The 23,232-nt window shown below is 36.7% G+C and overlaps 1 protein-coding gene across 5 annotated transcripts in view; it reads right to left on the reverse strand.

The window, feature by feature from the left end:
* The window catches only part of FIG4 (FIG4 phosphoinositide 5-phosphatase), a 129,789-nt gene that overhangs the window by 84,990 nt on the left and 21,567 nt on the right, over window positions 1–23,232 (reverse strand). For all 5 annotated transcript variants that reach the window (XM_027603009.2, XM_027603007.2, XM_027603010.2 and 2 more), the window contains 7 exons: window positions 20,272–20,428; window positions 16,468–16,518; window positions 11,476–11,624; window positions 7,935–8,063; window positions 5,520–5,620; window positions 4,136–4,298; window positions 3,623–3,720 (listed from right to left, as the gene is read on the reverse strand). In XM_027603009.2, the coding sequence (XP_027458810.2) occupies window positions 3,623–3,720; window positions 4,136–4,298; window positions 5,520–5,620; window positions 7,935–8,063; window positions 11,476–11,624; window positions 16,468–16,518; window positions 20,272–20,428 (848 nt within the window). The remainder of the gene's footprint in view (window positions 1–3,622; window positions 3,721–4,135; window positions 4,299–5,519; window positions 5,621–7,934; window positions 8,064–11,475; window positions 11,625–16,467; window positions 16,519–20,271; window positions 20,429–23,232) is intronic.

Consider the following 23,232-nt stretch of genomic DNA (forward strand, 5'->3'; position numbering starts at 1 on the left):
TCTTAAATATACTGAAATAAAACCTAAAATAAAAATAATATAAATGCAAAGAAATAAACACTTCATTGAATTAAAATCAACAGATAATTAGCTTCAAAAATTCAAGGAGATGAGATTTCTTTTTAATAACTTCCTGTAGCCCTAAGAAGCCCTGTTCACCCTCCTGGGCCTGGTCTACACAGTCCACATCTCACTCTGGCAGAGAACTCCCCAAGTACCAGAAGAAGGAAACCCCCAATTCCAGCCAGGCAAGAACCACACAGAAATCAACTGGGTCTGGATGGATCATCCCTCAACTGGCTGAGAGTGCTTCTGCAGCCTACATGTGTTTTTAAATTTAACTCTCATAAAACACCCTGTGAGGTAGCCAAGGCAGGCCCTTTTCCCCCCTTTTACACTGTGGTTGAATGAGGTAGTAAGAGGAGTTCACGGGACCGAATCTTACCTTCTGCCTCTGCCTGCTGTACCCCCTTACATATGACATGCCTCTCATTCCAGAGCTCTGGGGCTGGAATGCTGGCTCTGTTACCTGCTAGCCACATAGTCTTGGGCAAGGTTCTCAACTTTCCTAGTCCTCTAATTCTTCATCTATAAAATGGGCACAATACAATACATGGATACAATAGTATTTTCCTTACAGCAATAATGTGAGGTTTACAAGAGATAAAACACGATACTCTCTTATCAGAGCACCTGGCACATGGGAACTATTCATCAAAATTAACTCTTCTTATTGTTATCCTGTTCAGGACTTCACTTAGAAACAAGGTAGTACCACTGACATGGTGTGGGGCACTATTGCTGGCATCAAAACGGGTCTCGGCTGTTTTCAGTCATGGTGATTAGTTATCAGTTGTCATGAATTTAATTAGATAACCACTGTGGAAACAAAAAGGGTAACTATTTTGCACAGCTGAGTAAATCAAATGGAGGAATTAGAAAAGAGCTGATTAAGAATGGTGTTAAATCAGTTTAGGACGAACATGTAGTTAGCTTTTTACATCTGAGAAAATTAAATTATATCTCCGGAATTTTTCTCAAAAGCACCTTAAATCAACTAGGTAAACAAAAGCCATTTGAAATTCTTTGATCAAATCTGACATTTCATGAGATGGAGAGAACAGGTTATCTAATCAACCTTTGGTCATCTGTGTGTAAAGAATCTGTTCTGTGCACTGTCTGACCATCGTGGATTAGCATTAGTGGGTTGTTTAGCCAACCTCCTTAGGGTCACAGACCCCTTTACAACCAAATGAAAACATCACATGTACAAGTGGTTTTGCCTGTCATCCCAAGGGTTCAGAGACTGCCTCAATGACCATCCATGGCCCTCGGACTAAAAACCTCCAAATGCAGTTACTGCTTGACTCCAGGCTGACTTCCTATTGATTCCCCAGTAACAGCACCAAAGGTGCGTGGATTGCTACCTAATGTCAAGCAGCGCCTCAAACTTCCACAACCAAGGAAGGAGGGGAGAGGGATGGTTCACAACACATGGTAAGAGAGAAAAGAAATCAAGGAAAGTATTCTACTTTAGTGACTTCATATGGAGGCAGAATAAAGAGTGAGGATCCCTCAGTATCATTCCACATACAAATGCATTCTTTGACTCTAATCACAAATTAATACTATCCCGACTGAACTGAATAAACATCTTCTTTTGTCCTATGAATAAAATAATGACAAAAACAACAAAAAAACCTTTTTTTCTATTCCACAAAACAGCAGCTTAATCTCTACACTCTTTTCTAGTTAATATCCAGTTATTACCAGGATTTTTATGGCAATGGAATGAGAAACAAGTACAATTTTGAAGTCCACCGACTAGCCTTTAAAGATTAAAAAATAAACGTACATTTGAGAAACCTGGGCAAGAACACTTCACAATCACATGTATCGGATATTATGTTTTGAATCTGTGTATTTAATGCAGAATTATTTCAAACATCATAGACTGAATCTCCATTTAGCCATAGCTTTTAATGGCAGTATAAGGACTCTGTAAAACATGGAGAAAAGTCACTGCTCCATTTCGGTGAATGGCATCACCATCCAGCCACCTGAGTAACCAGAAACCTCGGAGTCAAGCCAGACCTCTCCCTCTCCTTCAGCTCACAGCCAGCCCATCACTGAGTCTCCGGCCTCCACACGCTTCTCTCTAGCTCTACCACACCATCCTGGTTTAAGCCAGGGTCACCCCTTCCCTGGACAATTAGCATAGCCTTCTATGTAGTCTTCCAGCACTCTTTAACCTCCTGCCAATCCATATGTTCTCTTTGTTGAGGTCAGGATAGTCTTTTTAAAATAAAAATCTGATCACAATCTTCTCAGTCATGCGAAACCTTCAATGGCTTCCCATTATACTCTCAGGATAAAGACCGGACTCATCGACACACCCTACAAGGCTCTGCATGGTCTGGCCATAGCTATCTCTTCAGCCTCATCCCACAACAGTACGCTCACCATCTCTCTGGCCCTCATCGGCAGGACCCCTACCATATGGCCTTTCCTTCCTCAAACACACCATATCCCCTCCTGACCCAGGGCCTTGGAACCTGCTATTCTGAATTGAATACTATTCTCTCTCTTCTTGGCCTAGTTAACGCCTCTTCCTTCAGTCTGCACAGACTCATCACCGCCTCAGGGGAAACTTCTCTGCCGTTATAAGCTCTCATGGCACCGCTTAGCTGGTGTTGGTACCTCTGCATTACTTTACCCTGACACTGTTAGCTCTGTGAAGGCATGAATTATTTCTATGACCACCTTGGCACAAAGGAAACCTTCAAGAATACTTGTTAAATAATGAACTAAATGGACACAGGATTCCTTGTTTTTTTATTCAATTGAGTTACATTTATTAATCAACCTCTCAGAATAATCTCAGCTCTAAGTCGTTGGCCACTGCTACAACCATAACATAACAAAACCCTTGCTTTTCCTCCTTTCAGGGTTTTCTTGGCTGTGGACTGAAATTCTTTCAATGCACACAGTTGTGGCAGATACAGATACAATTTATTATCTGGTCCCCCTGCTCTCCATCCTAGGCTGTTGACCCGAAGGCCTACTCATATACACGAGCTATGTTGACCAGACAGTGTACTCTCACAAGGAAGCACAGAACCATAAGGCCAAGCCACAACTTTGTCCACCTGGTTCTTGAACCATGGCAACACCCCAATTTCTGAATCCAGCCTTCAGATCTTACTACTACATATTAACCTTCCTAAGAGATCTCTGGATTGTCAAGGAAATGGGTTGTATCAAGGTTAGGCTGTGGCTCTGTGATCTCCATGTTTCCTTCTCCAGGCTCTCCTGGAAACTAAGGCAGAATTTCACTCATCTCCAGTTCACCCAAGGAAATCAGAAGACTGACAGCAAAACTTTCTTCCCTTGGAAATATACTGCTGCTTCTCCCAGGTACCCAGGGAAGAGGCCACACTGAACCTAAGGCTTAGACGGTGGCTTAGACGGTCAGACACAGTGCTCTGTCACAACACAGAAAGTCTATAAACCTCTCCTCTGGGGAGAGGTAAAGCAGGCTACAAGAATAACCCCTTTGTGCTGAGGAAAAAATTTTCCAGTGTGACTGAATTTCATAACCAAACAGATGAGCACATCATACCTTCACTAAATTCAAGATGATGATGGGGGAGCCAAACCTTTGAAGCATCTGGTCGAAGTGAAGGGCAGCCACATGTGCAAATGGGTCTGCCTGATCCACTGAGGGAGATAAAAAGGATGAATAAATACCAGAATGAAGATCATAAAGCAAGAATAAAAGAAGTATAGGGTTTCATTTTCTTTTTTAATGTTTAAAGAAATGCAATTCAGCTAATCTAGTAGTTCCACTTCCCAAGTTCCTCCTGAGCTTATCAGATACTCATTCTTCATGCATTTACTGAATTTGACTGATTCTTACATTTCTGAAGTAAAATATAATTTACTAGCAGCCAAAACAAAAGAAAAATGATAAAGTTATTGAATAAAGTTAACAGAAGTCCTTCTTCTAAATTATCTACTTTCCAGTACTAAAACTTTGTTAGCATCTAAGAATTTATGGATTTCTGTGACAACAGTTCATCATCTCAAAGTGTGGGTAAAGAAGAGTCACAATTAAAAAGACTGCTGCACGCACATGTAATGGGTGGTTTCGGCATCATAGTTGAAATGTCCTGAGACCAGTATAAAGGGACAGATCCTCTAACTTGGACATAAGAAGAATAACTTCCTGCAGTAAAAGACATCACAGAAGCATCACAGAGTATTTGTTCAGTCTCCACTTCATTTGCAACATCACCCTGAAAAGAAAGGGGGCATTTAAAGATATTTTATGTTCTTAGAATTTTTTAGTGGAAAAAATTTCCAAGGATATAATGAAATTATAATTCCCATCCTTAGAGCATTTTAAAAGAGGTAAATGTTGATCAATATTCAATGTGCACATTAGGAAAGGAAAACCATTAAAATGCAACAAAGAAAGGCAATTAAAAATAGCCGAGAATAGACTAGGAAAAAATCAAATTAAATAGCTAATAATACAAGTAGCAGACAGAGAACAGCTTGAGTGATATAAATGGCAGAGAGGGAGAGAAAAGGAAAACAATTACATGAAATTATACAGGAGGTTAGGAAGACCAGCAGAATATAAAACCTCAATTCTGAAGACCAGGGAGGAATGAAAGGACAAAAGAGTGAGATTCAAGTAATTCCTGACGGACAGAAGGGGGAAAAAAGGTCTTGAGTTAGCTTGACTTATAAAAGTATAGAAGGATATGACAAAGAATAATTTGAGGCATTAATAACATGTCTGCTTGATTATCTGTGAAATATTAAAAAACAAGTAACATAGCAAAACTGTGAATTTTCTTAGGGCACCAGTTATAACTATTTTCATTGTTGATATAGTTTTAAGAACAATGTTGCTGTTTTAACCCAGGATTCCAACCCAATGTCTCACTCAGTCTGTCTACCCAATCACACATCTGCGTAAGACTCAAGCTGTCTACTGCAAATAGAGATGAAACATTTGGAGGAGATGACATGACTGGTGGCAGGATAGGACTTCTGTTGTGGTTATTTTCCAGGGCCGAGCAGAATAGGAGCCTCCCTGGAGCCAAACTAAAGCAGAGGCAAGGGGGGAAGGGGCTTCCATACCTCGCTCTACCTTGTCTTCTCATCAAGGATGCATTTCCAATGAGTGCTCCCCTCCACTTACTCCTCTGATGGAGGTGCTTTGCTATTTTAGTCACTACACTAAATATGCACTACATTTTTTCATATCTTACAGAAATGGCTCATTCTCCAAAACATGAGACAAGTCATAACTCCCCAAGGCAATGCATAACCGGCTCCAAGATAGTTGATTTTTCAGAACATCCGTATACTAGTCACATTCCTCACAAGTTTCAGATACTCCGGAGCATTAAATATTCTCTTGATCATGTCCCTTGGCTTCCTCTGTCAGCAAGGTTGATGTGAAAGGTTAAGATGGCAGCAGTGCCATTGCTTCTCCACCTTACCTCACAGTTTGCACCTCTCTTGAGAAAGCGGGTCCCAGCAAACTTACTGGATCTTCTAGCTATTAGAGTCACATAGACTGGTCGTCCGTAGATCAACAGCTCTTAGAAATCAAGTTAAAGCTGTTTGAGCATTCACACCGAACTGTTACACCACACCAAGAGAATCCTTAGACCTTAAATATGCATTTAAATATATCTTGTTTGGAAGGTTAAAGAACATCAAAAAGTTCTACCCAAGAATGGAACAGCATTGCGTCTAACTGTTCTTCCAAATGAGGCAGGTATTAAAGCAAAAACAGGCCTCCCTAAGGAGTGGTTTCCATGAATTTCAGAGGAAATGGTAAAAAGGTGTAGGGTTAGCGGCCAAGGGAAGATCTGGTCTCTCCTTATTGCCAACTAAACGATGTAAATGGGTACAACTAATCCTTCTTTAGTCTTCAGAGATCATACACCTCTCAAAGAGAGCATATGTCATTTAACAGGGGGTTAAATATGAAGGAATATATAATACTTAGGGAATGGAGTAAGTATAATACTGTAAAAGTTACCCAAATTTGTCACCTAATTGCGAAAACTAAACACTGTGAATTATTTAACTGATATGCAGGTTATCAATTATGTCACCTTATTTAGCTTTCTGAGCCTCAGTTTCATCTTCTGTAAAATGGTGTAAGTACTAGTAAAGTAACTAACTTTATGAGGTGGTTAGGAGGACTAGGTTAGGTAATGTGTGTAAACCAGTGCCTGTCCTATAGTGAGTGCTGAATATATAGCAATTTCTTTTATCACCATAAAGACTTCTGGAATTCATTAAATGCTTGACAACTAGGAAACTAGTTTCATCATCTAAACTAATGAGCTTTAAAATTATAATCCATGGTGCTATTCGCTATTTTAAAAACACCAACATTTACTGTGCTTAATATATGCCTGGCCCTGAGTTAGCTCTTGATGATACAAAATAGTTTAGAACTACCTCTTGGAAAACGCCATTAGAAACTGTAGCACATTCTTCTTGGTGTCCTTGGTGGTGAAGACCTTGTGTTCTTTCCAGGTTCATTTCACTTTTGGAAGCAGAAAAAGTAATTCAGGGCCAAATCTCATTATTCAGTGAACAAACCAAGCAGATAATACTACTCACTGCTTGGAAATGATTATAAAGTAATGAGCCTTACTTGCAAGTGTGGTGCATAAATCTCACTCATCCTCATTTTAAGCTTCCTTTGTGTCTTCATCTAGCCTCTCTTCTTCCTCATTTGCCAGAAAGAAAGCACCACCAGTCCTCTTTAGGACTAACCTCTCCGGCTATACCCCTTGATCCCACTCCTCCCAAATGTTCTAGTGCAAGAAAAAAATATCAGTAATCACGTTTACCCACTTAATGATCTCAAAACGACCACTCCTTTAAAGTTTTCACCATAGGCCTTAAACAACCTAAGACACAAGAAAGAATGTCAACTGGAAAACAAGCTAGGTGTACAAATGCCCTACATGATCTCAAAAAGGGACAGGAAACTACTCCTAGAAAGTATACACTGCCTCTCTAAGCCTCATAGCATAACAGCACTTTCTGGAAAAGTTTAAACCATAGCTAGAAATTAAATAAAAGGAAAAAAGTATTTGTAAAATTGAACTCAAAATCAGCTTAACCCAAGGTTCAACCTACATCTATTTAATCTCTTTTGTCCCTTTCCAATCTAGGGCTTTATCACATTATGCCTGAACCACAGCAATCTTTTCCTAACTCATGCCCCCTGTTCTAGTCACATTTTATTTAATCCAGCTTGAAAATAGCTGTCAACTCAACTTTTCTAAGTACTCCCCTCTACATTACCCTCTTGAAAAAAACTTTCAAATGTTCAGGCACCAAACCCAAAATGCTTACGCAGTCTGACCACCAAAGCAATCTGGTGAATTGCAATCTGACTCCCCACAACCCACTACATTGTACCTCCCAAGGATTTTATACCCAAGGCAAAACACTCCCATGAACTTTTCTACCCCTACACTCATGGTGCTTTCCCCACCTAGGAGCTTGCTCCCTGCTTCCTGCTAAGGTCTGACTTTTGTTTAGAGCCCAGGCCAAGCCTGCTTTTTCCTATGAGCCTGCCCCATCCTCCCCACCCATCAGTGATTCTGTGCCTCCTCTCAGGTATGAATGATACTTATTGCCTATATCACTTCCTGTGCACATAGATTTTCTTTCCTGATGTTTATCTTTCTGTGTACATAAGAGATCTGGTCAAATGATCTGCATTCCTCTTTGTATTTCTACTATCTGATATCATCAGTAAGTTTTCCTGCTGGGTGCACAGAACGGTAATTAACAATCTTATAATTCCTATACAGTCTTCTACAGATTGATACAGCATAAGTTTAATAATATATACCTTAGTTTTTTTTAAAAAAGGATACTTGACTGCCCACAGAACCCATGAATAATATACAACAGCCAGTCACGATGCACAGTATTTTTAATTATATCCAGAAGTTCACCGTTCCACACATACTTCATATAAGGCTCACTAGAGATCCCAAATACACCTGAAAAATAAAAGTTGGTACCAGAAATATAAGGAAATTGGTCTATATTCATCTTTAAGTTTTTGTTTTTAACTTCAAAATAAAATGCCTGATTAATAGAATTGCCATTTTCAGTGGATATAACCCATATTATCACCTAGAACACTGCGCTGATTCTGTACAAAGTAAGAGAATAAACACATTTTTCTGATTTGTGAGAGTTTTTTAACCTAAGAGGAAAGTAAACAAGAGGGAAATTAAGGACACATGGACAAATACATGACTAAGGCTGAGAGAGAGCATTGGGCAGTGGCTGGAAGCACTGCTCCTGGGTCCAAGTGCCTGGGTCCAAATACAGGCCCTGACTCTCGTCAGCAGGGTGACAGCTGTGACCGAGAGTGTTACTTACTGCCTCAGTGCCCATTTCCTCATCTGTACCTGTATCACGTGGTTGTTGTAAAGATGGTAATGTTGGTAATGCACACAAAGTGCTTCAAACAAGCCTGGTGCCTTACTGATACTTCTGTAAGTGGTAGTTATTACCATATCAGGCTTTTTCTATATGAAGAAATTAATTTCATCAAACATCATTTCAACATATCCAGATACGTTTATTAAACATTGATGACTTTTACAAAACTTATATAAAGGGCAAAATAAGAAATAAGTATATTTATGATTATGGCTTAAAAGACTGTAACAGTGGGACACCTGGGTGGTTCAGTTGGTTATGTGTCCAACTCTTGATTTCAGCTCAGGTCATGATCTCAGAGTCCTGAGATCGAGCCCTGGGCCAGGCTCTGAGCTCAGTGGGGAATCTGCTTGAGGATTTCTCTCCTTCTCCCTCTGCCCCTCCCCCTGTTCATGCCCATTCTCTCTCTCTCTCTCAAATAAATAAATAAATATTTTTTAAAAAAAAGACTGTAACAGTTCTGGATAGCAGGCTATTTTTCTGCTCAAAACATGGTATGTTAAGTGTTTATATACTGTGTCAAATACACTTGGTTTGATTCCTAAAAACTGAAACTTCTCTGCCCTTTCAATGCTTTACACAGAGCACAAATAGTACACACAAGAACTAGAGTCCTGTCTTTGCCATTTACTAGTCTCTGTAACCTCTGGCAAGTTATTTAACATCTCTGAACTTCAATTTTCTGAACTGTAAAACAATGATACTACTATTCACCTCAGAGATAGGTTCAGATTAAATAATACATGCAAAGTGCACTGCCTGACATAGTAGAGACTTTTTAAAAAATGTATTATTTTCCTTTTCTACCTACCCCTCTATCTTCTACCCTCACTCTGTTTCCTATCAGTTTCCCCCTGTGTGATAGAAGAATAGTGCCCCCCCAAAGATGTTATGTCCTAATCACTAAAACATGTGAATATGTTATGTTACATGGCAAGGAAGAATTAAATTTGCAGATGGAACTAAGACTGTTAATCAGATGACCTTGAGATTGGGAGAGTATTTTGAATTATCCAGGTGGGCCCAATGTAATCACAGGGTCATCATCTGTAAGTGAAAGAGGAAAACAGGAATGTTAAGTATCAGAGTGATGTAATGAAAGAAAAGCCTCGGCTGGCCATTATATTACTGACTTTGAACATGGAAGAGGCCCGAAGCCAGGGAATGTGGGCAGTCTCTAGAAGATGGAATGGCAAGAAAATGTCTGCACAGTCTCAAAAAAGGAACGCAGCCCTGCCAACACGCTAATTTTAGTCCACTGAGACCTATTTTGGACTTCTGACTTCTGTAACAGTTAATCTGTCTAGCTTTAAGTCACTAAGTTTGTTGTTAATTTGTTATAGCAGCTATAAAAACCTAATACACACTGTTATTCATATCCATCACGTAGAACAGCTCCAGAGATAGTAAAAAAATTAAGTAGCTTTTAGAGGCTTAATTCAGATTCCAGAACAAATATTCAAATTCAGATTTGGGATGACATCCAGTGCAAATTTAGTAATACCTTTAGCTTTCCTATTCCTAAGTGGGATATTTAGAAGAAACGATGCAAGCAAATATTTAGGCACAAATTATTTTGATCTCCACCTGTCTCTAGTAGTATAGGTTACAATTTGGGAGTCTAAACCAGGGCAAATTTAGGTTCTGAGGCAGGGAGGGTGCACTGAGTTTGGCCTTAGTGCAAGGGACAGTCAATCTAATAGATTAAGGGCAATGCCAGGGATAGCATCCAGTTTAAGTAACACTCTAAGTTTTCTTAGAGTGAACAAGAACCTTTGGCAGGGCGCCTGAGTGGCTCAGATGGTTAAGCATCTGCCTTCGGCTCAGGTCATGATCCCAGGGTCCTGGGATCGAGTCCCACATTGGACTCCCTGCTCCTTGGGAGCCTGCTTCTCCCTTTGCTTCTCTCTCTCTCTCTCTCTCTCCCCCACTTCTGTCTCTCATGAATAAATAAATAAAATCTTCTAAAAAAAAAAAAGAACCTTTGGCAAAATGCTAAGAGAGCACAAGCTTTTTGAGAGTACTGCAAGGACAAACCTTTTGGAACTTTATATTACATGCTAACTCTGCACCCACATTGTCATCACTATTATTCAGGTTGCACAGAGCAAGGTGCCCAAGACATTATTGACCTACCATGTTTCCAAAGTACATCCAAGTCAGCTAAACAGCTTTAAGTCTGAAATGATTCCTTCCCAACATTCATTTTAGCAATGCCTCAGGCTTTAAAGTTCTAGGCCAACCCAAAAATCTAGGGATAAAAGGTAACCATCCTGTTGTGTGACGGGTTCATTTAGGATCTCCAGGATGACCCCCACATGTGGTTCTGTAGTGATCCTACAGTGGTCCTAACAGAAGCAAGGCCTGTGAGGGACACCTGGGTCAAGCTGGGACCAATCAAAATAAGAACAACCTCTGACCCGTTGCATTGGTTCCTTGGCACATTGGCCATGTGATCTTAATCTCTACGCCTCAGTTTCCTACTTAGTCTTTATTTCTTTAAAAGTGGCATCATACCAACTGAGCAGAGTTTTTATAAGAATTAGAGATATTGTAGTAAATTTCTAGGATGCAAGAGATAATCCATGGTGAATCTTTGCCAAAACTCTCTATGAAGGAAAATAAGGTGGTGGTGTGTATTCTCCAATATTCAAAAAAACCAATTCTCCATTCAAACTTCACCAAAAGCCTAGACCTAAATGTATTCCATTAAAAATACATGAATATTTGCTAGGAAATGTCAGCATACAATTTTCTGGCTGGCCCACAAATGAAATCACATCATAATTAATGAGTTCTATAAAAATGAATTGGTCAAGTTTATATATCCAAAACAACCTCATATAAGGACACAGAGCAATAAGGGACAGAGAAATATGAAGGAAATGTGAGTTAATTTAATGAGATGCCATTTCACGGATGCTGTATTAACCTACATTAGATGTGCTGAAAACCACCTACCGCTTCCACCCTGTGTAATTAATCCTTCATCTTCAAAGATGTCGAAACTCTCCTGGCGAGGCTGGGTTGTTTCTGACTTTAACATCTCCAGGGGCATTCGCAAGACAGTGAGATTATACTGAAGTGAGTGGGACAAATCATAGCTGTAACTGAGAACATAACTGAAACTTAGTAAGAACTATAAAAGCAAAACATATTTCAGTCTTGGCTCCTATATGGAATTAAAAACTGAACCACATTAGCACCTGTTCAATTACTTGGAAGCAAAACTATTCAAATAAACACTATAAAACACAGTAAACCATGAATATAATTAGAAACTTAAAAATCACTACATCCTCAAAAAATTAAAAATAGAAATACTATACATCCAGTAATTCCAGTTCTGGGTATTTACCCATTGAAAACAAAAACACTAATTTGAAAAGATATATGCACCCCTATGTTTCCTGCAGCATTATCTACAATAATCAAGATATAGATATGGAAGCAACCTAAGTGTCCACTGATAGACGAATGGATAAAGAAGATGTGGTATATCTATACAATGGAATATTACTCAGCCATTAAAAAAATGAGCTCTTACCATTTGCAACAACATAGATGGACCTAGAGGGCATTAAGTCAGTGATATATAAGTCATATAAGTCAGACGGAGAAAGACAAATACTGCACCATTTCACTTATATGTGGAATCTAAAAACCAACACAAACAAACAAAAAAAACAGAAATAAACCCACAAATACAGAGAACTGGTGGTTGCCAGATGGGAGGGGATGGGGGATGGGCAAAACAGGTAAAGGATATCAAGTGGTACAAACTTCCAGTTATAAAATAAGTCACAGTGATGAAAAGAACAGCACAGGGAATATAGTCAACAATATCGTAATAATGTTGTATGATGACAGATGACTATATCATTGTGAACACTGAGAAATATAAAGAATTGTCAACTCACTATGTTGTACACCTGAAACTAACATAATATTATATGTCTACTATGCTTCAATTAAAAAAATTATTGCATGGCTTAGGCATTTGCACAATTAGAAATATACAATACAATGTGAATGATCAACATTCACTGACTTGCAATTTGCAGTTTTTGCTTCACAGTGAAATCACTCTAACTTCACAGCCTTGTGTAAAGGGGTCACACTCTCATACATATCTGAATGGAATTCCATAGATGTTACAATATCCACAATATCTAATAGTGCGCGGTCTGTACTCTAGTTTACATATGAACAAAAATAATTCTATTAATTATTAGTGGCAGTACCATAACTGACTTCATAATAAAACAGGAATAAGCAATCAATACAAGCCATTACGATAAAACATGTTGTAGGAGAGTAACAACCATCCAAAAAGTTATAAGTCTTTGCAAATAAAATTTGGCCTTGAGGCCAAAAGAAACCCATTTTACAATCCTGATTTCACATAATTAATAATTTTTAAAGTATCTCTAGCTATATATTTTAGCACAGAATTTCAGAAGGTATCTAGAATTCTTTAGATTTACACAAATTCATAAAGTACTTTAATAATATTTCAAGGTGGTTACAATTTTGCCTGGAGACTTACATATTATTTCAATTATTATTTCTTCTTTAATTTATTCATATAATTTGACTGAAATTAATTTGGTTCATCTGTGAAATTCAATTTTACCATATTTGCTAGATGGAGCCATTAATTTTACTAGCATCTAATCTCAGGGATAAATATTGTATTAAGACATTGACTTTTCAATCACATTTACAATAACATCAAAAAAAATAAAATACTTAGGAATAAATTTAACCAAGGAGGAGAAAGATTTTACACTGAAAATTTATAAGATACTGAGGAAATAAACTGAAGACACACAAAAAAATGGAAAGATACCTCATGTTCATAGAGCAAAAGAATTAATGTTGTTTAAATGTCCATACTACCCAAAGCCATCCATAGATCCCTATCAAAATTCCAATAACATTTTTCACAGAAATAGAAAAAACAATCCTAATAGCCAAAGCAATCTTAAGAAAGAACAAAGATGGAGGCATCACACTTTCAGATTTCCAACTCTTTTACAAAGCTACAGAATTCAAAGTAGCATGACATAAAAACAGACACATAGATCAGTGGAACAGAACTGAAAGCCCAGAATAAACCCATGCATAGAGAGTCAACTATTTAGCAAGGGAGCCAAGAAGACACATGGGGAAAGGATAATCTCTTCAATAAGTAGTGCTGGGAAAACTGGGTACCCATATGCAAAGAATGAATTGGACCCTTGTCTTAACAACATTCACAAAAATTAACTCAAGATGGATTAAATATTTGAATATAAGACAAAAACTATAAAACTACTAGATGAAGACAAAGGGGAAAAGCTCTTGACATTGCTATTAGCAAAGATTTTATGGATATGACACCAAAAACACAAGCAACAAAAGCAAAAATAAACAAGTGGGACAACAAGCAAACTAAAAAGTTTCTGCACAGGAAAAAAAAGTTAAAATAAAAAGGCAACCTATGTAAAGGGACAATATATTTACAAACCATCTATCTGATCAGGAGTTAATGTCCAAAATACATAAGGAACTCATAAAACTCAAGAGCAAAACAAAACAAACAACAAAAAACCCCCAAAATCCAATTAAAAAAGGGCAAAGGACCTGAATAGACATTTTTCCAAAGAAAATAGCCAACAGATACGTGAAAAAATGTTCATCATCACATCAGAGAAATGCAAATTAAAGCCACAATGAGATAGCAAATCATACCTCCTATAATGGTTATTATCAAAAAGATAAGAGACACGCGTTGGCTAAGCTGTGGAGAAAAAGGAACCCTTGTGCACTGTTGGTGGGAATGAAAATTGGTGCAGCCACTATAGAAAACAGTATGGAGGTTCTTAAAAATTTTAAAAATACAACTACCATATAATCCTGCAGTCCCACTTCTGAGTATATAGCCCAAAGAAATGAAATCACCCTCTTGAAGAGATATCTGCAGCCCCCTGTTGACTGTAAGCATTATTCACAATAGCCAAGCCATGGAAACATCCTAAGAGTCCAGCAATAGATGAATGGATATAGGATATTACTCAACCATAAAAAAAGAAAGAAATCCTGCTATTTGCAACAACATGGGATGGAATTTGAGCGCAGTATGCTAAGGGAAATAAGTCTAATTATTTCTATATGTTCTTCACTTCTATGCAGAACCTAAAAAAGCCAAACTCATAGAAATAGAAAGTAGAATGGTAGTTGCCAGGGGCTGGGGCACGGGAAAAGGGTAGGGTGGGACAAATTGGAAGATGTTGGTTACATGGTACAAACTCCCAGCTATAAGATAAATAGTATCTGGGGATCTCATGCATAGCATGGTAACTGTAATTAACATTAATGAATTATAACTTGAAGTCTCTTGAGAGTACATCTTGAATGTTTTTACCACACACACACACACACACACACACACACAATTATGTGAGGGGATGGAGGTGCTGACTAACCTTATTGTGGTAATATGTCACAATACATATGTGTATCTTATCATCACACTGTACACCTTAAACTTACACATGTTATATGTCAATAATATCGCAACAGGCGGCAGTGGGGGGAGGATGTTGATTTTTAACTTTTTTAAATATCAATTTTTCCTAGTTAGAATAATTGCTTTATTCCAGCCTAATCTTTAGAATGTAGTATATCCTTTTTTAAACTTACTTATGAGACACAAAAACCATAACTGACATACTTTTACTTCTGGGATGACTTGATCCCAGAGCTCAGTATGAGGATGCAAATGAAGTTGAAATCGTGGAGAAAACCATTTCTAACAGTACCACCAAGTTTCAGTAACAACTTGCAGATGCTATACACATAAAATGAAGCCATAAAGACAGAAAAGCAGATGACTGAGATAAACATAATGGAAATAAACATTCAACAAACATTTGTGAAAGCAAAAATTCTTTCTTTAGGAACCGTTCACTAGACCACTGTTAAAATAATGAACTTCCTTCAGCTTCACAACAATGAAGACATAACCCATTCTATATAGTAAACATGTTTTTCTTTATTTCACAGATAAATAAATGGTTAACTGTAGAAACAATTTAAAAATAAATTTAAAATAATGCAAGTACCCCATCAGTGCACAGCACCAATAGCTACTACACTCTAAGCCCTTGTTTGATCCTTGGGACTCAAGTCCTTTTTGGTACATGCTATTTTGTGTTCTCCGTTTTTAGCTTGGATATTACAGCTGATAGAATTTTCCATTTAGCACAATAACTGCATCTCCTAGGCCTACATATTGGTCACATCAGTGGTGGTATAATACTTAATGCGCTGTTAGAATTTACTTGCCCATCATTCAGTTACTGGTATTTGAGTTGTCCCTGAATTGGCTGGTTTGCTGGTTTGGGACTATCATAAATAGAGAAGCTATAAATGTCTCTTTATAAGTAGGAATTAATATTTTCTCTCCTAATTTATTTTCTTAGGATATGTTTTCATAAATACTTTATGCCACATTCCCCTTCAGGAAAACTATTAATTTACACGCTCATTAGCGGTATGTTGGTATTATAACAATTCTTTCTATTATGGATTTATTTTTACCTAATTTTACTAGATTGTTAACTAAAACAATCTGTGAAATTGTTAAAACTCTGTATTAGAAACTGAATGCAAATTTCATTTTTGTAATTAAAAATTACAATACAAGAATATTTCATTAAAATCCTACCTAAAACAAAGATGATTTTTATAGTGAGAATAATTCCCCTGTAATTTGTCCTTTCAATATTCAAACATCAGATTTTTAAAAGGAAGAAATACCTTTATCTTTATGTTTTTAGATGAAATCATTTGGCCGATAAAAAAAATAGAGGAAGTACCACTGTGTCCTCTGATTCTGTTTTTCCACCCTGGAAAATAATATAAATACATTTCTCCTGTCAGGAGAAAAACTAAGTTCAAACTTACCTAAAGTAAAAATTGCTAGATAGGTCCACATTTTGAAAGATTCGTAGATACCTAAAAAAAAAAAAAAAGCATATCACAGTCACATAATACTATTATTTTTTCATAGCTTGACATAGACATTTATACTTGTAAATGCTCTCATTAAAACTGAGGAATTCAGGGTCTCCTGGCTGGCTCAGTCGGTAGAGCATGCAACTGATGATCTTGAGGTTAAGTTCAAGCCCCATGTTGGGTACAGAGTTTACTTAAAAATAAAATATTAAAAAAAACCAAAAACTGAGAATTCAATCCAGAACTGCAGTAGGGATTTCATCTGAAGCAATTTCTAAGTCTGTTGATTGTCCCTTCAGAGTCCCTTAACTTTACAGTTTGACCATTTCCTCATCACTGATTATGCCACAGAGGGAAAGTCATGCACTTACATGTGTGGGTAACTTAGACTCGGGGCAAGAAGTAAACACTGTTCTTGTTACTATTATGTGCTTTGTAAATGCTGTGAGGTTGGAGAGGAGAGTAGCAAAAACAAGCAAAGATGTTTACAAAAACCATAATTTTAAATTGCAAAGTTTGCAACTGAAAAAAATGTACAGAATAAAATATCTGCCTATCTACCCCTCAGGATTAATAAATGTTAACATTTCTTTCATATTCCTTCAACTTTTTAAAGACTTTTGATCACAAATGGGTACTGAATTTGTCAAATATATTTTCTACAAATATTAAGATGATCATAATTTTTCCCAGCAATATTTTAATGTAGTGAACTGCTCTAGCAAAATTTTCCAGTGTTGATACAACCATGCGTGGCAGGAATAACCTCAACTTGTCATTATATATGAAATGTTTAGTAGTACTGTATTTTATTTCCTAATATTTTACCAAATCTTTATTTATTTATTTTTTTAGTAATCTCTACACCCAACATGCGGCTCAAACTCATGACCCTGAGATCAAGAGTCACACGTTCCTCCAACTGAGCAAGCCAGGCACCCCACCAAATCTTTTTACTTAAATGAATTATTATATTATATAGTTTTATAAATATGTTAAAAGTTTTACCTATCTAGTAATAGTACTTCAGTCTACCTATAACAAGCTATTAATATAATTTTATCCTATTCTGTATAATGTCCAGTGCTACACAGTATTAATCCTAAAATAATTTCACTCTCTAAAGAAAGTCAAATCACTACATAGAACAACATAATTTGTTTTACTACTCCTGGCTAAAGAATCATAAAGATGAGGTTTATAAATAATATAAACCTTTTCAACTTTTTCCCATCCCTTGGATTCATATGTGCTAGTCTGATTCACTGTTTTAAAAAAAATTATTACTGAAGTATAGTTGACAAAAAAATGTCATATTGGTTTCAGGTGTACAACATGGTGATTCGACAATTTTATACATTACTCAGTATTCACCATAATAAGTATACTTACCATCTGTTGCAATAAAACATTATTATAATATTATTGACTATATTCCCTATGCTGTACTTTTCATCCTCATGAAGTTGAAAGAAACTGAAAGTTTCTACTTCTTAATTCCCTTCACCTATTTTGCCCATCCTCCCACCCCTTCCCTCTGGCAACCACCAGTTTGTTCTCTGTATTCATGAGTCTGTTTCTGTTTTTTGGTTTGTTATTTGTATTGTTTTTCAGATTCCACATATAAATGAAATCATATGTTATTTGTCTTTCTCTGTCTGATTTATTTCACTTAGCATAATACCTTCTAAGTCCATCATGTTGTCATGAATTGCAAGAGCTCTTTCTCTTTATGACTAATATTCCATTGTGTGTATTTGTGTGTGTGTGTGTGTGTGTGTGTGTGTGTGTGTGTGTGTACCACATTTTCTTTATCCATTCATCTACTGATGGATACTTGGGCTGTTTCTACATCTTGGCTATTACAGATAATGCTGCAGTAAACACTGGGGTACATGTATCTTTTCAAATCAAAGTTTTTATTTTCTTTGGGGAGTACCTAATTCAATTTTAGTTAATATACCATGCCTGCCTGTAAACTATGTGAGATATAATTTTTTCAGTTAGTGTAAGACAAAGGACCATTTTATCTATTAAATTCTTATTTTCATCTATGAAACAGATTATTTTTTAACAACCCCACTTCCAAATATCATCAAAGACAGTATCACCAGAGTCCAAAATCTACAATCTAAGAGGGCCTTAAGCAAGAGAGCCACACCACCTTTAAATTTTGGTTTGTGTATCTAGAACAACACTATAAAAGTACAGAGTATAATTAAAATCTAAACTTAAAAACTAATAAGGGGTACCTGGATGGCTCAGTCAGTTAAGCATCCAACTCTTGATTTTGGCTCAGGTCATGATCTCAAGGTCATGAGATTGAGCCCCATGTTGGGCTCCATGCTGGGGGTTGAGCCTGCTTGAGATTTTCTCTCCCTCTCCCTTTGCCCCTCCCCCACTCTCTCTTCCTTAAAAAAAATTACTAAAAAAGGAAAAAAACTAATAAGCATGCCTAACTTTGTTCCGTTTTAACCCTTATGTTTATAATAAATATATTTCTGTATTAAAATAAATCAATTCTACTCTTTACCAACTTAATAGATTTTTCCCACATTCCCAAGGCTCCAATAATTTTCCTCCAAACAAATCTACAGAAAAATTGGAAGGAAAAACAGTACAATAAATTCCAGGATGTCCTTCATCTGAATTCACTATTAAATCTCTCTCACACACATATACATTCTCTCTCTTTAAATGCACAAGTTCCATTTTCTTTTCCTAAACCATTTTCAGTAAGTAGCAGACATGATGACACTTCACTCCTAAATATGAAAAAACAAAATCTCTTAAAGAAGATTATCATTTTTACACTTAAAATTTAATATTGATTCACTATCACCTGGTATATTATCCATACACAAAATGTCCCCATAAAGTTCTTTACACCTATGTGTGTGGGTGTGCATACATGCCTCAGTTATACATTTTAATCCAGGATCCAACAGATATTCAGGTGCTGCATTTGGTTGTCATGCCTGTTCTAAAATCTAGCAGTCCTTTGGCTTTTTCTGTCTTTGATGACATTGACATTTTTAAAGAGTCCAGGCCAGTTGTCTTACAGAATATCCCACAAGGATGGATTTGTCTGATTATTTCCCATGCTTAGATTTAGGTTAAATGTTTTTAGTGAAGTATTGTCAGAGGGGAGGATGGGTGAAGTAAGTGAAGGGGATTAAGAGGTACAAGCTCCCAATTATAAGTCACAGGCATGAAAAGTACAGCACAGGGAATATGGTTAATAATATTATAATAACGTTGTATGGTGACAGATGGTAACTGCACTCACTGTGGTAAGCACAGCATAATAAAACAAAAAAATATATATTTTTAGCAAGAAAACTACACAGGTAATCTGTGTCCTTCCTGCTGCTTCATATTGAGAGGCAAATAATGTCAGTTTTCTCTCATTATTGGTGATGCTAAGTTTGAACATTTGGGTAATTATGTTTGCCATTTTTTTCTTTGTAAATAAAGAGATTCGTGGAGTATATGTTGAGACTGAGTGAATATTCTGTTCCTCAATGATAACATCTCACCTAATGGCTTTAGCAGCTTTTGCTGATTTTCACTTAAATCGATGTTATAATGGAGCTTAATAATAGACCTTGAACAAAATTATAGAATTCTGAGCTAGTATTTTACATTTTTAACATAATATCTATAATCTTTTGAGTATATTTTGTCTTCTAATTGGTCTATCACATTAAAAGAAAAAAAAAAAACCAAACAGAAGCTACCACCACTACATACCGAGCTTCATCAGGATGAGTAATTCGTACAGAATCATTAGGTATATAGATCATATTTGTATCTTCAATCTTATATATTGCATGACCTCCGATATCTGCCATCTTCCTCCTTTTAGTTATTAACACAATGTAATAGCCTTCTAAAAACCTGACAAAACCTACACAAAAAGAGAGACAAATATAATGTTTCCTATACTTAGTAATGCTTTTAGATACATATTTGGAAGGTAGAAGATCTTTGACATATTTCCTACCTTATTTCTATGATTTAAAGCTATACAAATTTTCAGTCATATTATAATCTCTAGGAATATCTATACTGATATTTATCTCACTTAAAAAATATCATTCTAAACAATTTTATTTCATTCATTCTTTTATATTTAGTCTCATTCCAAATAGGATTGAGATGCTTTAAGCAAAAACATACACAAGATTAAGGGGAGTTGTTATTTAATAGGTATAGAGTTTCATTTCCCAAGATGAAAAAGTCCTAGAGATCTGTTGTACAAGGCACATATAGTTAACACTACTGTACTGTACACTTAAAAATGGCTAAGACTGTAATATACATGTAAAATAAATCAATATGTATACTAGTAAAAAGTCTATAAAAACAAACAGAAAACCAAATAGGTTCTCAGAAACTTACAGAACTGTGCTAACATGCACTGTGAACCTCAATGGGGGATAAAGATTAAGCACCTCTCTAGATTCATTTAATCATGGAACCTCATCCTATTTTTTAAAAAGAAATTAACCAATGAATAAATGTTCTGAGGAACATACTTTGGGATAACTCAAAAGTTAGAACAAACTACACAGACTCTTGATTACTAGTGGCAAAACCCAACTTGAGGCAGCTTTAAAAAAAAGAAATTTATATTAAGCATACTGAGGTGATCCATGACACCAAAAGGCAACAATATGGTTGGGCCTCAGAAAAACACCTAGTCAAGAAGCATCTCTGAACATGTGCTCTCTTCTTGTCTTTCTCCACAGACTAGCCTCCTCGATTTCTGGGTGATATGGTGGGAAACACAGCTCCTAATAGTTCTAGGCTTTATATCCAAAAGCTTCACTGGGAAGAAACAACTTTTTTTATCAAGTTCAATTCCAGAATTCCTAGGGAAGGACTTTGACTGGCCTAACTTGGGTTGGGTGCCCAGCCCTAGACCAATCAATAGTTGCCAAGCTATAGACTCACACTGCACTGGAAGCCATTTATACAATAACTAAGTGACTTAGGTGGAGCAAGGAGAGGTGGTGCCAGATCCCAGAAAAGTGGATGGTTTCAGCAAACAATATATCCAGTAAATTGCACATCCTTCATGCAATCTTCCACAAGTATCATTTGTGATAGTTAAGCTTTTTATGAATGTTGGAGAGTTATAAAGTTATATTTTATGTCAAATCATTGGAGTACACAAATGTACATTTAACACATGGTTAAAGAAAGACCATATGTATTATGTTCAGAAGCACTAAGTTCTCAGCAACACACCAATTACTCTATAGTCTTGGTTAAAAAATTTTTGGCTCCCATAACTTTCGTTTTGGGAGTGAAAACTAACTCCCTTTGGGGGTAGGGGTCATTTCCAAAATGGCAACATGAGGAGCCCAGCAGAACTTCTCTCCAGTAAAACAAACATAACTGGTGAAATTTATAAAAACAAAACAAAACTGAAGTTTCTGGGAACTGTCCTAATGGCATATAGCAAATGGAGAAATATTTATTGAAGAAAACCTACTAAACCTTGGTAAGAACAGCAAGTGTGTGGTGTCTGAGTCATAACCTGCTTCTCTCCCAGTCCAGTGTGACAGAATATCTACTCCCAGCAGAAGTAGCCAAGAAGATAGTGCTTTCCCTTCTCTCCCCACTTCTCAGTCTAAGGCCAGGGTTCCTGCTCAGAAGGTGCAGGCCACCAGAATGTCTCATCTGTCTCCAGCTCAGTGTTAACTGGAACTCTATTCCCAGGCAAGCCCCTCTGGGATCAGAGGCTTCCTTCTTCTCCCCAACTCCTACTCATAAAGTGGAGGCTCTACCCCAGCAGGACTGGTCAAGAATACTGAGTCTGCATTGCCCTCACCCTAGCTCACTCATATGATGAGTCAAATAAAATCATACAGCTGACTTTCCATCAGAAACATCAGAGGCCACAAGGCTGTGGGATAACATATTCAAAGCATTGAAAGAAAAAAACCTGTCAACCAAGAATCTTATATCTAGCATAACTATCTTTCAAAACTAACTTTCTCATGTGCGTGTGTGCATGTGCTCATGCACCCTTGCACTCTCTCTCTGTTTCTCTCAGAATGTTATATTCTATAAAGTCTGAGCCAGGATCCTGATGCTATGAATTTTTGCTCTAGAAGTGACAAATTCCCAATGTGTCTTGTTCTCAGCTGACAAAAAGAGGAAACTAGTAATTGACTATATTAACATAAATGAGCTAAAATATGTAAGAAAAAGATGCCTCAAGGATTTTACGAGCCAGATTACTGAGGAAAAGATGTCGTTAAAATAGTGAAAAATACTTGTATTTCAGAGACCCACAAAGCACAAACTGCTTTAAAAATGTTCATTTAGTCCTTTCTTTGCCTTAGAGACTAGCAAAAAATTCCCTGATTAAAGATAAAGGACATAGGAATAGGGAGGAAAAAAGCTGATGACAATCTCATTAAAAGCAAGTTAGAAAAAAGCTATCCTTTTAGAAGGATAAAACTTATAAAAATAAAGCCCTTGGAAGCAGCATAAAAACACTCAAGGGCTTAAATAATAAATATTTCCAAAATGAATGAGTTTTCCTTTTATTTTTGTTATACTTACTTTTTATACAAAAAAAAATCTCTGCAATAATTTCTCAACCTACATTCTAACTGAATTTTAATTTTATGTTTTTAGCTCAAGACTATTTATACCATTCTACCTTTCTCTTCATAATTTGAATAAAGGGAAGCA

This window comes from Zalophus californianus, chromosome 7 (genome assembly GCF_009762305.2).
Source record: "Zalophus californianus isolate mZalCal1 chromosome 7, mZalCal1.pri.v2, whole genome shotgun sequence".
Taxonomy (NCBI): Eukaryota; Metazoa; Chordata; class Mammalia; order Carnivora; family Otariidae; genus Zalophus; species Zalophus californianus.